The sequence below is a fragment of the Sciurus carolinensis genome, chromosome 17 (genome assembly GCF_902686445.1).
Source record: "Sciurus carolinensis chromosome 17, mSciCar1.2, whole genome shotgun sequence".
Taxonomy (NCBI): Eukaryota; Metazoa; Chordata; class Mammalia; order Rodentia; family Sciuridae; genus Sciurus; species Sciurus carolinensis.
This window is the reverse complement of record NC_062229.1, coordinates 21,650,868-21,665,939: the sequence shown is the minus strand read 5'-3', so window position 1 is coordinate 21,665,939 and position 15,072 is coordinate 21,650,868. Positions and strand designations below refer to the sequence as shown.

Genomic DNA, 15,072 nt, shown 5'->3' with positions numbered 1-15,072 from the left:
ACGGGAGAAGCATCTCAAAGGAGAACCAGACCATGCCTGGGCTGCCTCCCTGGGGAGATCCAGCCCAGTCCCCCCCGGTGCCGGTCAGTTCTCCTGAGCCCTGGTGGGCACCAGTGGCTAAGCCACAAGGTGGATCTGGAGCTGCCCACTCGCTATGGCCTGGGCCCCTCTCTGTGCTGTCGCCCCTTCCCTTGAGTCTGGGGTCTCCAGAGGCCTCTCTTGAGTGGGGTTACCCACTGCAGAAAGTTCTGGAACTTTCTGGCCAGGCCCTCCCCCTGCCCTCCCCCACCCCCCCCTTGACTCTGACTTTCAGTAAATGACAGAGGCTCAGGAAACCAAGGGGCCCACACAGGAAGAGCCAGTGGGACTTTCCTGCAGTCGCCTCCAGCTCTGCCTTGCCGTCTCGGTCCAGGTCCCCACCCGCCAGGTAGGAGCTGGCCGTGCCATCATGGCTCTGGCCAGACCCAGGGGGCAGGCGGCGTGGCCCAGTCGGCTAGGCTGGCGGGGGCCCTGCAGAAGCCCGGGAGACCGCGTTCTGAGACCTCGGGCCTCCAGCGGGCGGCGAGCTGGGCCTTGTCTCCAGGGGCCGCGGGCCTCCGGGCTCTCGGGGGTCGTGTTGTCCGCCTGGAGGAACACCCCAAGCCCAGGTGGCAGCCCCCAGGCCTGCCCTGAGCCCCGAGGGTGGTCTGGCTCCCACTGGAGACTCGGGGGTCGTTAAGAAGAGGGGCGTTTTTCTGGGCCCAAATTTCACCTGTGACGTTTATTCTAAAAAAAATTCATGTTTTAAGATTTGTTTTAAATACGATAATATCCTGTCCAGGAGGATTCTGGCCTCTGGTGACTAGGAACTTTCTCTCCAGTCCAGAATGGTACCCAGGGCACCGCTGGACCCAGCGTCCTTCCTGTCTGGTTTAACAGGCATTGTTGAGCCCTCGCTGGGCCGGTGGCCAGGACTGTGGGGCTCTCAGCCTCACTCTGGGCCTGGGCTGGGCCCAGCCAACCTCCTCCCTGAGGCTGGAGGGAGTTAGCCCATTTCACAGCTGGAAAAACTGATGGGATACGGTGGGGCTCGAATCTGAACCCAGAGCCTGGGGTTTTCACTCATCCCCAGCAGAAGGCTGTATTTTGGGGGTGTTAAAACATCATTTATGCTGTGTCCTCTTCCCCAGCCCCGCCCCCTGGTCCCCCCAGTATTATTTTTGAGCCCAGAAAAAAATTTTTTTAACCTAACGTTCTCTCTGGACGTCTCTGCTCAGGCCAGTTGGAGTAGCTCTTGGAACCGCTGCGCCTCTTGAGTCCCTAGCCCCACCCCTTGCCCCGCCCAGTCGGGGGTCCCTGAGCCAGGCGGGCCCAGGGGAAGGAACCACACAGGTGGGCCGGTGGAGGCGATTTCCTCCTGGGCCGTCCCAGGGACTTTTCTTGCTGTGGGAGCTGGGTGGAGCTTGGGAAAAACGACTGGTGGCCAGGCCTGCCATCGCTGCGACTCTGGAGGTGACGCAGGATTGCACGTTCAAGGACCCCCTGGCAATGTATGGAGACCCTCAGCAACTAGAGAGAGCCTGTCTCAAAATTTAAAAAAATATAACGGGCTGGGGGTGTGGCTCAGTGGTAGAGCGCCCCTGGGTTCAGTCCCCAATCAGAAGGGTGGGGGGACGATGAGGTGGGGACAGAGCTAAAGGGGACTGTGACAGAGGGGACAAAGACAGGGGAGGGAGGTGGAAAAGGGATGGGGAGACACACAGAAACCCTTGTCGGTGGTCACCTGAGCCACCCCCAGGACAGTGGCACCAGGTGCAGAAGCTGTCAGTGACCCCAGGCCCACAGGAAGGCCAGCGTCTCCATCCTCTAAAGCCCCACGGGCACAACCAGCACTCTTTTGGCTCTCTGGTCAGGCACATCTGCACATCTGTGATCGAATGCTCATGCCTGCCCTGGGTGCGGGCTGGGCTGGCTGGGAGGGAGATTGGAGGCTGCGGGTATGCAGGTAGAGATGTCCCCACTGCAGGCCCAGGTGAGAGGGCCTCCAGCCCAGCACAGCCCTCACCTGGGGGCAGATGGCTCCTGACACACCTGCACACTCAGCTCCCTCTCTGATCGCGTCTCTCTCCAGCCCTGCCCTCCCGGCCCCAGAAGCCCTGAACACTGCAGAGGACTAAGAGCTGTGCCCATGGCACCGCCAAGTGAGGAGACGCCCCTGATCTCTCAGCGCTCCTGCAGCCTCTCGTCCTCAGAGGCTGGGGCGCTGCACGTGCTGCTGCCTCCTCGGGTCCTGGGCCTCCTCAGAGCCTGTCTTTCTCCTTTGGGGACCACTCCGCCGAGGACCTGTGTGTGCGGGCCGCCAAGGCCAGTGGTGAGTGGAGGCTAGTGGACTGGGCCGGAGGGAAGGCTAGGACTGTGCGGGGCCCAGACTGGGAGAGGAAGCAGTTGCCACAGGGACCAGCGCTGGAGCTGGGACTTTGAGGGATGAGTAGGAGTTTGGTCAGGGAGGAGGGTGGACATCTGAGACTCTGAAGCAAGACGGCACATGAGAAGAGCTGGACATTCTTTGAGATCAAAGAAAGCAGTGGAGAGCCGGGTGCGGTAGCGCATGCCTGTCATCCTTGTGGCTCTGGAGGCTGAGGCAGGAGGATCACCAGTTCAGCCTCAGCAACTTAGTGAAGCCCTAAACAACTCAGTGAGGCCCTGCCTCTAAATAAAGCACAAAATAGGGCTGGGGATGGGGCTCAGTCGTTAAGCATCCCTGGGGTTCAACCCCTGGCACACACAAAAAAAAAAAAAAAAAAAAAGAAAGAAAGAACGAAAGAAAAGCAAGCAGCAGGGAAGGACTTAAGAAGGAAGCTGAGTGTGTGGCCCCTCTCCTGAGGGTAATAGGGAGCTCTAGGTTGTGTGTGAGCAAGGGTGGTACCATGTCCTAGCTAAAGGACAGAAAAAGCCCTAGTGCACTGGGGGGTGCAGCCATTGTACCCGCTGGGAGGGAACTGATGGGCCCCTCTCCTAGGCATCCTGCCCGTGTACCACTCACTCTTTGCTTTGGCCACGGAGGACTTGTCTTGCTGGTTCCCCCCGAGCCACGTCTTCTCTGTGGAAGATGCGGGCACCCAAGTCTTAGTCTACAGACTCCGGTAGGAATCCCCTCCCAGCCCCAGGCATCTTACAATTTTATTATCTCCCTGAACTTTGAGAACATTATCACTGCCCATTTCACAGATGAGGCTAATGAGGCCAGAGAGGGTGGGTCACTTACCCAAGGTCACACAGCAAATCAAGGGCACACAGCCTGGGCTCTGTGAAGCCTTGGCCAAGTCTGCCACTGCGCCCCAGACCTCATGCTACTGAGGCCAGGTCGCCCCATCCCAGGGCTCTCTCCTTTCTCACACAGCTTTTACTTCCCCAACTGGTTTGGGCTGGAGAAGTGCCACCGCTTTGGACTTCGCAAGGATTTGGCCAGTGCCATCCTTGACCTGCCCGTCCTGGAACACCTCTTTGCCCAGGTGAAGTCTACACGGGGCTCAACCCAGAGGTGGGAGCCCAGGGCAACATCCGGGCTACTGGTTGGTGGCCATGCTGACCCTGGCTGTGCTCCCCCAGCACCGCAGTGACCTGCTAAGTGGGCGCCTGCAGGTGGGCCTCAGCCTCCAGGAGCAGGGCGAGTGTCTCAGCCTGGCGGTGCTGGACCTGGCCCGGATGGCCTGTGAGCAGGCCCAGCGACCTGCCCAGCTGCTGAAGACCATCAGGTGAGGGCTTGGGCCGAGCCTGGGAATGGGCCCAGGTACCCCCTCCCGAGGTCCAGCTGGACAGAGGTCCCTCCTCCCGCAGTCACTAGAGAGCTGTGGTGTCCCTGTCTGTCCAGGGGGTGCCAATGGCCCTCCGCCACACTGAGGTCCTGTCTCCAGTGGTGCTCCTGAATGTGTGTCCCTGTCTGCCTGCTGCCCCCTCCGAGGCTGCAGTTCCCCGCTGGACTAAAGCTCGGTTTGTGTGAGCCCTTGAAGGACCCTCCCCATGCTGAAGGCCAGCTTGCTCTCTTCCACCACCGCAGCTACAAGGCCTGCCTGCCTCCGGGCCTGCGCGACCTGATCCAGGGTCTGAGCTTCGTGACCCGGAGACGTATTCGGACGACTGTGCGCTGCGCCTTGCGCCGTGTGGCGGCCTGCCAAGCCGACCGGCACTCGCTCATGGCCAAGTACATCATGGACCTGGAGCGGCTGGACCCTGCTGGGACCACCGAGACCTTCCGCGTGGGTCTCCCTGGGGCCGCTGGCGGCCAAGATGGGCAGGGGCTGCTCCGTGTGGCTGGTGGCAGCGGCATCTCCTGGAGTCCCGGAGCACAGGAGGTGCGCGCTTGCACTGCACCGGGTCTGCACAAGGACGGGCCAAGGAGGAGGGACGAGGGGTGGGCGTGGCCAAGGGGCGTGGCCGAAAGGAGGGTGAGAAAGTGGGCGAGGCTCAGGGAGGGGCGGGGTTGGAGCCGTCGGCGGGGGTGGGTGGGCGGGGCTTAGAGAGCGGGGGAAGGGGTGGCAAAGAAATGGGAGCTGAGAAGGGGAGGGGACTTGGCGGTGGGCGGGGCCCAGGAGGGCTAACCGAAGGTCCAGGAAGGAGGCAGGACTAAGGGAAGGGGCGGGGCTCCAAGAGCCGGGACCCTTGGACAGGAGGAGGCGGGGCTTGGCAGGTGGAGCAGGGGATAGGTGACCGGGATGGGCGTGACTGAGACAGCCGGGCTCGTGGGCGTGGTCGGTGGGGTCCAGGTTTCCAAGAGGATTGGGGGGCCTCAAGGGGTAGGACACCCAGTCTCAGTCCTCTCCCAATTTCCCAGGTCTTCCAGCCCTTCTGTGACTTTCCAGAAATCGTGGACATCAGCGTCAAGCAAGCCCCGTGGGTTGGTCCGGCCGGGGAGCACCGCCTGGTCACTGTCACCAGGACGGACAACCAGATCCTGGTGGGTACAGGACCCCTGGCCCTCACAGCTTACCCCGAGGGTGAGGACGCGGGACCCCAGGCTACGCTGATCGCTGATGGGGTCCTTCGCAGGAGGCCGAGTTCCCGGGACTGCCCGAGGCGCTGTCCTTCGTGGCCCTGGTGGATGGTTACTTCCGCCTGACTTGCGACTCCCGGCACTTCTTCTGCAAGGAGGTGGCACCGCCACGGCTGCTGGAGGAAGTGGCCGAGCAGTGCTATGGCCCCATCACGTGAGGACTCAGTCCTGTGGCCAAGTCAGGGTCACTCCATTGTGGTCCCTCAGTGCCTAGCTCCTCAGGAGCCCTGGACGAGGGTCAGGTGCTCAGCACCATGGTCGGCGCTCCGTGAGGCTGGGGTCTCCCTTCTGCTGCCCAGGCCAGCCTCTCTCCTCCTGATCTGGGGGGTACCAGGGCCATTCCCTGGAGAGGACCCAGATGCCTCGCTTCACCTACAGCCTCTCCTTCACCTTCCAGCTGAAGTCCCTTGGTTGATTCTGTAAATGGGGAGGGGGAACCGGGAGAATGTTACTTGATCAAGGTCCCAGGGCTTCAGAGGGACCAGAATTCAAACCCAGGTCTGGCTGGCTTGGTCTCTCTCCTCCATCTGTCCCTCTCTGCCTTTGGTCCCCTCCTTCTGTCCTCTCTCTTCAATCCCACCTTCCCCGCAGCCTGGACTTTGCCATCAACAAGCTAAAGACTGGGGGCTCACTTCCAGGCTCGTTCCTTCTCCGCCGAAGCCCCCAGGACTTCGACAGCTTTCTCCTCACTGCGTGTGTCCAGGTTGGTTCGCCTCTTGGGGCCAGGCCATGGCGGGCTTCCTGGAGGATGTGACATTTGCCCTGAATTGTGAATGAGCCTTAGCTCTCCGCAGGAGCAGGGAAAGGCATTCCCAGGGAGGGAACAGCACGTGAAAGGCTTGGCGCTGAGCAAGCGTGTGGTGCTGAAGGAGGAGGGAGGAGGGGAAGTTGAAGCCCCATCCCGCTACTCAGGGGTCTCTCCCCTTTGCAGACACCCCTTGGTCCCGATTACAAGGGCTGCCTCATCCGGCGCGACCCCATCGGAACCGTCTCCCTGGTTGGCGTTGGCCGTCCTCACAGCAGCCTTCGAGAGCTGCTGGCAGCCTGCTGGGATGGCGGGCTTCACGTAGATGGAGTGGCACTGCGTCTGACCTCCTGCTGCACCCCCACACCCAGAGGTGAGCCTGCCTTCTCCCCTGAGCCAAGCCATTCATCTAGGGCCCTGACATTCTACATCAGTGACAACTCTTATCTGGTGGCAAATGGCAAAAATCACAAGACAAGGTGGTTTATTGGCCCATGGGCTAGAGTTCAACCTGCAGGTATGGCTGGATCTAGGCACAGTTGGATCTTAGTGATATCACTAGCATGTACTTTCTCTCCATCTCTTTCCTCTTCTTGTGGGTGAATTTTATGCTCAGACGAACCCCTCTGAAGGGACAGCTCCCTAGTGGCACTGAGCCCTGGTTGCCCACAGCATCACCACCCGGTGGGCACCCCCAAAGGGCTCCTTCCTTCCTGCTCACATCCCATGAGAGCTTCTTGGGATCTCCTTTCAAATAAACCATGTGCCCTGAGTCCTCTCTGACCTCTGGGGGTCCCCCAAACTAAGGGGGCACACGGACCCTTGGGGACCTTTCTCTGACTTCTGATTTTCTCCCTCCCCCCTCCCCATAGAAAAGTCCAACCTGATTGTGGTTCGGAGGGGCTGCAACCCCCCCTCCACCTCCGCTGTTCAGCCCCAGTCCCAGTGCAAGCTGAGCCAGATGACATTTCACAAGATCCCTGCCGACAGCCTGGAGTGGGTAAGGGTCCCCAGGAAGTCGGGGCACTACCTGGGTCCGGGAACCAGAGACTCAGCTCTACATCTGCCTGTCCTGTGCAGCCTGAGGCCATGGCCTTCTGGAGCCTCTGTTTCCCCATCTGTAAAATGGGGCCAGCATCTGTGTCTCACGTAGGCCTAGGGCAGGGGTCCCGCGGGAGCCCCTCACTGGCCTCTCCTGCTGTCCCTCCTGCTCCAGCATGAGAACCTGGGCCATGGGTCCTTCACCAAGATTTACCGGGGTTGTCGCCACGAGGCTGTAGATGGGGAGGCCCACGAGACAGAGGTGCTGCTGAAGGTCATGGACGCCAAGCACAGGAACTGCATGGAGGTGAGCCTAGTGGGCACCAGATCTTTGGGTCAGGGCTGGCTGGAGAGAGGGTCTTGGATTCGGAGAAATTAAAAAACATGGTTGTAAAATAACAAAAGTGCACCCAGAGTCCTCAGGAGGCTGAGGCAGGAGGATCACCTGAGCCCCAGTTTCAAGGCCAGTCCCAGCAACAAAGCAGCATAACCATAACAAACCCCAGAAGTACAGCTGCAGCATCCTGCACCATAAACTATGAAAGGCTCAGGGAAGCTCCATGCAGACAGTAAATACACAAGACAGACAGGAGAGCATGCAAAGGCCCTGAGGCAGGGAGGAGCGCGTGGCTAAGGAGGAGTGAGGAGGCCAGTTGCTGGAGAGGAGCAAGCAAAGGAAGAGAGGAGAGCAATGTGGTTGACATCAGCAGGGGCTGGATGCACAGAGGACAACTTAAGCTCTTCTCTAACCCAATTCTGTGTGAAAGACTTAAGGTAGATGAGAGTAGGACTTCCACTCCCCATCAGAAAGTCATCTTCAAGTGTTGGGTGCATTAATGGTGAACTTCAGGATCAAAGGGGGCCTGTGGCCAGTTCTCCTGGTGCAGGTTTGCGAGCACCAAGTCTGGGGTCCTTGGTTCCATCCCAGGGAACCCATGCATCTTCTCCCCCTTCCCGCCCCCCTAGTCCTTCCTGGAAGCTGCGAGCTTGATGAGCCAGGTGTCCTACCCGCATCTGGTGCTGCTGCACGGCGTGTGCATGGCTGGAGACAGTGAGAGCCCGCCCCGCCCGGCGCCCCGCCCTGGCCGCTGCTCACCCCACTCAGCTCTTACGCAGCAGCACCAGAGATGTGCTGAGGCCCCCAGATGGCCCCCAGTGACCACCAGGGACCATCACCCTGTAGTCAACCCCCTTGGTGGCAGCAGTCCAGCTTCCCACGGGTCCCCAGCATGACCTCGAGTCAGAAGGACCTGGGTTCCAACCTCGCCGAGATGTGTCCTTGCTGTGCACTTCTGCACAGCCACGTAACCTCTCTGGACCTCGGCTCCACCAGTCCAGCTCAGAAGCTGTATATCGGGTCTGGAGTGTGGCAGGAGCTAGCACACGGCAGGGAAGGTGACAGGCAGAGCAAGAAAGGGCACTGTGGATGCTCAGGGAACCCTTCTGGGTGGGCGATAATTGTCACCCGGAAAGTCAAGGGCAAGAATGGATGGGGCCGGGGGCGGGTTGATCCAGCAGAGGACGCAGAGCGTGAGAGGCTTGGTCGCCCGAGAGAGCGCCGCCCCGCGGCGTCCAGGCGCAGGGTTCCCTAGCCGGGAGGTGAGGAGGGGCGGGGAAGGAGCCAGGCAGAGCTGAGTCCGAGACCCCCGAGCGCAGGCTGGGGCGGAGCCTGCGGGGCTGGGGCGGAGCTACGAGGCTGGGGCGGAGCCTGCGGGGTCGGGGCGGAGCTGCGGAGCTCAGGGCCCCTCCCTCTCCCTCCCTGCTTCCCGCTGCCCCAGGCATCATGGTGCAGGAATTTGTCCTCCTGGGAGCCATAGACACATATCTGCGCAAGCGTGGCCACCTGGTGCCAGCCAGCTGGAAGCTGCAGGTGATCAAACAGCTGGCCTATGCCCTCAACTATCTGGTGAGCGCTCCCTGCAGGTCCAGCCCCCTGGGGTGGAGGAGGAGTGGGAGCCGAGCCTTTTGGTAACTAGCAAGGGGGCGTTTTAGAGAGGAATAGCCCGCGTGCAGGCTGGAGGTGTGACAGCCCTGGAGGTCAAGGGAGCGGGAGAGGGGGGGCGGGGGGGGGAGTAGTGAGTGCTGAGGCTGGGCAGGGGGAAAGTTCCCCAAGTGTGAGCATTGGAATTGGGGTTTTGAAGGTTGCGTAGGAGTTCATCAAGAGGAGAAAGGGAACAGGGTTCATAAGACTGAGGAACCGCCGGGGCAGAGGCTTGCAGGCTGGAAAGGGTGTTGCACATCCTGGTGCCCATACGACTTCCATTGGCAGGAGACCAGGGTGGGGATGTCAAAGAGAACCTCAAGGCCCAGGGCTTTGACTTTGTCCCAAAGACGGTGGGGAGGCATAGGGTGATTGTTATTTGAAAGGGAAGGGACACAGTCAGGGTGGGTTAGAAGAGTCAAGACAGGACGCCAGGAGTCTGGGAAGCTTGCTGGAATTCATCGGGCAGTAGCAGGTGGGCTTTGAAGGATGGATAGGAGTTTGCCAAACAGGATTCATGCATCATGTCCTCGCTGGCACTTCCCTGCGCCTCACCCACTTAGGAGGACAAAGGCCTCCCTCATGGCAATGTCTCAGCCCGGAAGGTGCTCCTGGCTCGGGAGGGGGCTGACGGGAGCCCGCCTTTCATCAAGCTGAGTGACCCTGGTGTCAGCCCCACTGTGCTGAGCCTGGAAAGTAAGTGCCTACGGCAGGGCTTTGAGGGCTGGACAGGAGTCCGCCAGGCGGAGCGTCGCTCCTCACGTCCTCCCGCATTTCCACGTGCCTGGCCCACGTAGAAGGACCAAAGTCTCCGGTGGCAGTGATCCCTGACGCCACCCCTGTCTCTCAGTGCTCACCGACAGGATCCCCTGGGTGGCCCCCGAGTGTCTCCAGGAGACCCTCGGCCTGGAAGCTGACAAGTGGGGGTTTGGCGCCACGGTCTGGGAGGTGTTCAGCGGGGTCCCGATGCCCCTCAGCGCCCTGGATCCCACCAAGGTCAGCGCTCCCATCGGACTCAAGCTCAGCATGGGAAAGTCGGTGGACCCAGTGGGGGCCCCCGGGGTGGACCGGGGGTGACCGGCCTCTCCTCTTCCCTCAGAAACTCAAGTTTTATGAGGACCGGCAGCAGCTGCCAGCCCCCAAGTGGACGGAGCTGGCCCTGCTGATCCAGCAGTGCATGGCCTACGAGCCCGGCCAGAGGCCCTCCTTCCGAGCTGTCATCCGGGACCTCAACAGCCTCATCACTTCAGGTGCCAGGAGCGGGCAGGGTGGGTGGGGCTGCAGGGTCACCTTGGGCCCAGTGGGAGGAGCGTGGTCTGCATTCAGAGCCTGCCGTGTGGGGGAGGTTGGAGTCCTTGATGACCAACAGTCATCAGGAGCCGCGACATCCGCTGTAACAGACAGGCCCTCAACTCAAGGTTCAACTCAGTGGGTGTTTAGTTCCCATTTGATGAGGACGTCCAGGTGCACAGGCACCTAGCTCTTCGTGACTCTACCCAGCCCATGGCCTGGCGTCTCTGTTGGATCCTCTGCAGACAAGGGTCTATGGAGTAGCCAAGCTAGCTTTCCACGGGCCAGAACTGAGGGGCCCCGGTTCCCTCAAAGACCGATCTCATAGGTAATGGGCAGCGGGGTCTCGCCAGGCTCCTCTGGGTCTGTGCCATGTGTGCACTGCACGAGGAGGCTGCCTCCGCCCAGAAAGCGCCTCTTCCCATTTCCTGCAAGGTACTCTGGCTCACAGTGGTCTTGCCATAGTGCACAGAGACAGCTAGTATGCAGGTCAAGGTTACACAGCACACAAGCTCAGGACCTGGGCCAGAATGAAATGTGCTGCTCACCACTGGCTGTGCCCCTAGACTACGAGCTCCTCTCAGACCCAACCCCTGGCACCCTGGTGCCCCGCGACGGGCTGTGGAGTGGCACCCAGCTCTATGCCTGCCAGGACCCCACAATCTTTGAGGAAAGACACCTCAAGTACATCTCACAGCTGGGCAAGGTGAGGGGACTGGACTGGGGGGCGGGCAGATCCCAGGAGTGTGGATACCAGCCCCGTCTCTCCCCAGGGCAATTTTGGCAATGTGGAGCTGTGCCGCTATGACCCTCTGGGTGACAACACGGGTGCCCTGGTGGCTGTGAAGCAGCTGCAGCACAGCGGGCCAGATCAGCAGAGGGACTTCCAGCGGGAGATCCAGATCCTCAAAGCGATGCACAGTGACTTTATTGTCAAGTACCGAGGTGTCAGCTATGGCCCTGGTGAGCCACCCAGGAGGGGTGAACTACAGCCTCGGGGCGCTTCCAGTTGCACCTACCCATTCTCCTGCAGTGGGCTGAGAACCAGGCACTATGAACGTTTGGTAATCTAGATTCAGATGGGCATTGGTGCAAACCCTGCCCATTACTAGCGGAGCAAGCTTGAACAGGCCATTTAACCTGAGTCTAGGTTTTCCAGCTGTAAAATGGATCATTATGAGATTTAAATGAATCCATATATGTTGTAGAAGGTGCTCAAAAGAAGTATCATAGATGCTGTTCCCATTTTGCAGATAGCAACACTGAGGTACCAAAGGACACATGTCCCACTGAGAACAGGAGGAAGACAAATGGGAAGCCAGGTGCTGCTCAGGAGGCTGAGGCAGGAGGATCGAAAGTTTGAGGCCAGCCTCAGCAATTATAGTGAGATCCTGTCTCAAAGTAGAAAGGGTTGGGGAGTAACTCAGTTTACAGTGGCTGGCTATCATGCACAAGGCGTGCGTTCCATCCTCAGTACTGAAAAACAAACGAGGGGAGCTGTCAGGACTCTGGGGGCCTTCGGTGACACCTCCCGCCCCCTACAGGCCGTCAGAGTTTGCGGCTGGTCATGGAGTACCTGCCCAGCGGTTGCCTGCGTGACTTTCTGCAGCGGCACCGCGCACGGCTGGACTCAAGCCGTCTCCTCCTCTATGCCTCGCAGATCTGCAAGGTGCGGGGCGGGAGTGAGAGTGGGGCCACCCGGGACCTCGGGGGCTGAGTGCCGGCGGAGACTGCGTGGAGGTCGCGGTGGAGGCCGAGGGGTGGAGTTTGGGACCAGGGAGGGCTGGAGTGGGTCGAGTTAGGGCTCTGTCAGAACTGAGAGGAGGGTGAGTCCAGGTAGGCTCAGGCTTGGGGTCTGGTGCTGGGGCAGAATTCCAGATCAAGTTCACGCCGCCCACCCGCAGGGCATGGAGTACCTGGGCTCCCGCCGCTGCGTTCACCGCGACCTGGCGGCGCGGAACATCCTGGTGGAGAATGAGGCTCATGTCAAGATCGCCGACTTCGGCTTGGCCAAGCTGCTGCCGCTCGACAAGGACTACTACGTGGTCCGCGAACCCGGCCAGAGCCCCATCTTCTGGTGGGGACCCACACCTGGGTGCCCGGCCCGCCCCCTACCTTTGCGCCAGCCACGCCCCTTAATCATAGCCCCGCCCACCTCGCCCGGCGCCCCCTCCCGCGTCCTGCCCCGCCCCCGCCCCACCCCTTAGCGCCGGCCCCGCCCCTCCGGCGGCCAGGCCTTCGCCCAGGCGCCCCTGGGGTCGCACAATCCGGGTGTCCTACAGTCCGGGAGCTGGACCGCCAGGCCTCACTGGCCTCACAGCCCACCTCGCCTGGACAGCCCCCTGGTCAACCCCGTCCTCCGCCCCTCCTCGAATCTCAGTCCTCCCGTCCCCGCCCCGCCAGGTACGCCCCCGAGTCCCTCGCGGACAACGTCTTCTCGCGCCAGTCGGACGTCTGGAGCTTCGGGGTCGTCCTCTACGAGCTCTTCACCTACAGCGACAAGAGCTGCAGCCCCTCGGCCGTGAGTGCCTGGGATCCCTCACGCCAGCACCCGAGGCCCCTGGGGAGCACCGCCCAGCCCGCCGCCCAGGCCCCTCCCGTGCCCTGCCCCCTGCTCTGCGCAGACCCGCCCCCGCGGCCCAGTCCCCCGCCGTCGCGGCGGTCCGTCCCCAACGCGGGCTCTCCCTTTTGATCCCAGGAGTTCTTGCGAATGATGGGGTGCGAGCGAGACGCCCCGGCCCTCTGCCGCCTCCTGGAGCTGCTGGCCGAGGGCCAGAGGCTGCCGGCGCCCCCCGCCTGCCCTGGCGAGGTGAGCAGAAGGCTGGGCCTCGGGTTCCTAGTCGGTAGATTCTTCCGGGGTCTTGAGCTCCCCACGGCCCTTGTCTCTTGATTGACAGCCGGTACTGAAGGGGATCGTGATCCCGAGTTAGCCTCGGTCTCCGGTGTCACAAATCACAAACACTTTTCGGAACCTCAGTTTACCCATTTCCAAAATAGGGATAATACGGCACAATGGGGGCGGGGGGGGGGATCAGACTGGTTGAAACCTGTAAGAGCTCAGCTCAGAGCCCAGCGCAGTCAGGGCTTCATAAATGACACTGACTCTCAGGGCGTACAGTCCTTACTTTTGTGTGTCTGACATGTGGTTGGTCATTCATAAATTCATCCATTCAGGCCGCCCACGTTCATTGAGAGCCACCTGTGTGTCAGACCCTGTAGTGGGTGATGGGGACTCAGCAGGTAGTGCCCCGTCTGCAAGCTAACAGCAGCACTCGGTGGGCACAGTGCCTTGACATAAAAACCAAAACAAAAGCCTGGAAAGATAAAGAGGGAGAAAGGATGGGATGGGGTCATCGGGAGGTCCTCTTCAAGGGGGTGAATGGAGGAGGAGAAGCCATCCATGGGTACAGATGGGAGAAGGGATTCCCAGTGGCAGATACAGCAGGTACAAAGGCCCTGAGGTGGGAATAAAGTTGGTGCTTTTAAATACCAGTGAGATAGAGGCAGGTGTGGCTACGGGGGGCAAACGGGGAGATTCTAGGAGGAGGGCTTCAGGGAGGAGTTCTGGTTTATTCTGAGATCCACAGGGAGCCGGGGCAGGGAAATGCGATGGAGTCTAATTTGTGTTTTAAAACTGTGAATGGGAGACTCGACCTTCCAGCTGCCTTGGCCTGACGCCATTGTCCTCCCACCCTTTCAGGTTCACGAACTCATGAAGCTGTGCTGGGCGTCTAGCCCACAGGACCGGCCGACCTTCAGTGTCTTGGGTCCCCAGCTGGACACGCTGTGGAGTGGAAGCCGGGGATAGCAGTCAGCTCTCTGTGTGCCCTTAGGCAAGGAACTGCCCCTCTCTGGTCCCCTGAGACCTTGTGAGTGTTCCCTGCTTCGAAAAGACCCCTCCTGGGGCAGATGACACTGCTCAGCTGCCTGGTGGCCCCTGGAACTTGTGAAGATACAAGGCAGATGTCTTCTGAGCCCTGCCCGCTGTCCCAAGGGACCGAACCCAAGCCCCTCCCACCTTCCCATCCTTGCTGGCCTGGCCCAGTCTCCTGTCTTCTTTCCAAAGCGGATACAATGTAACTTGAAGTAGATGCTCTCAAGGATAAGAGACCTGCCCTGCCTGGCATTTCAGGGGCAGAGCCTGTGTCTGTCCCCGATGGAGTAAGGGGAGGGGAAGGCCATGCCTGAGTGTCCCTGGGCTTCAGCTTCCCTACTTGTACATAGGACCCTTTCTGTCCTGACCCACTAAGGGCCACACAACAGATGACATGAGAGCCTGGTGGGAACTTTTCAGGCGGTCAAGAGAAGGAAGAGCATTCCTGGCAGAGAGAACAGCATGCCAAGGGGCTCAGAGTACAGAGGGGAAGAGCCCAGGTGTCGGAGCCCACATTGCTGCCACTTACTTTGTGATGGTGGGCAAGTTGCTTCTCCTCTCTGGTCTCAGTTCTGCAGAGACAGAAGTGACCCTTTGGTGGCAGAGAGGCAGCGTCCAGAGGCTGGCGCGGAGGTGCCTGGTTCGCTCCCGTTAAGCTCCCGGCACCGTTCTTTATCTGAAAGGTTGTCTACTTTTGCCTCCCTGCGAAACTCTCACTCATCTCCCGGAACCCCAGCTGCCACGTCCTTGCGTGTGCCCCCTTCCAGCTGTGTCAACCCTATCCTGCCCTCCAGCCTAACCCTGACCCAGGGCGGGGGCTGTGTCTGTGTCCAGCTCTGTGCCCCTGACATGGGGGCTCCTTGGGGGCTGGGCTGAGGCCTCTGCCCAGGGTGGGCACAGAGTGGAGCTGGGAGTGTTTGTTGAATGAATAAAGGATTCCCCAGGAAGGAGGGTTTGGTACTGTGTTTGGCATCTGAGGGGTCTGAGCTGGGAGCCATGTGGTTGGGGGGGTTCTCAGGTCAGACTGGGGGCGGGCAACTGGGGAGACCTTGGCCAGAGGACAGACCTCCCCTCTGGCCCCAGCTGCCGGCCTTGGCTCCGTCCTGGGAGAG

At 60.6% G+C, this 15,072-nt stretch overlaps 1 protein-coding gene across 1 annotated transcript; it reads left to right on the top strand.

Moving 5' to 3' along the window:
* Positions 1-111: 111 nt before the first annotated feature.
* Jak3 (Janus kinase 3) lies at positions 112-14,899 on the top strand. The gene is given in 25 exon segments (XM_047531359.1): positions 112-427; positions 2,111-2,261; positions 2,264-2,350; positions 2,999-3,122; positions 3,380-3,491; positions 3,589-3,734; positions 4,037-4,331; positions 4,811-4,933; positions 5,026-5,183; positions 5,621-5,732; positions 5,961-6,147; positions 6,647-6,774; positions 6,991-7,122; positions 7,782-7,866; positions 8,594-8,721; positions 9,360-9,492; positions 9,647-9,792; positions 9,896-10,046; positions 10,653-10,792; positions 10,860-11,049; positions 11,631-11,755; positions 11,991-12,163; positions 12,490-12,607; positions 12,785-12,895; positions 13,787-14,899. Coding segments are annotated over 25 exon segments (3,474 nt in total). The 5' UTR covers positions 112-316; the 3' UTR covers positions 13,895-14,899.
* Positions 14,900-15,072: the final 173 nt, after the last annotated feature.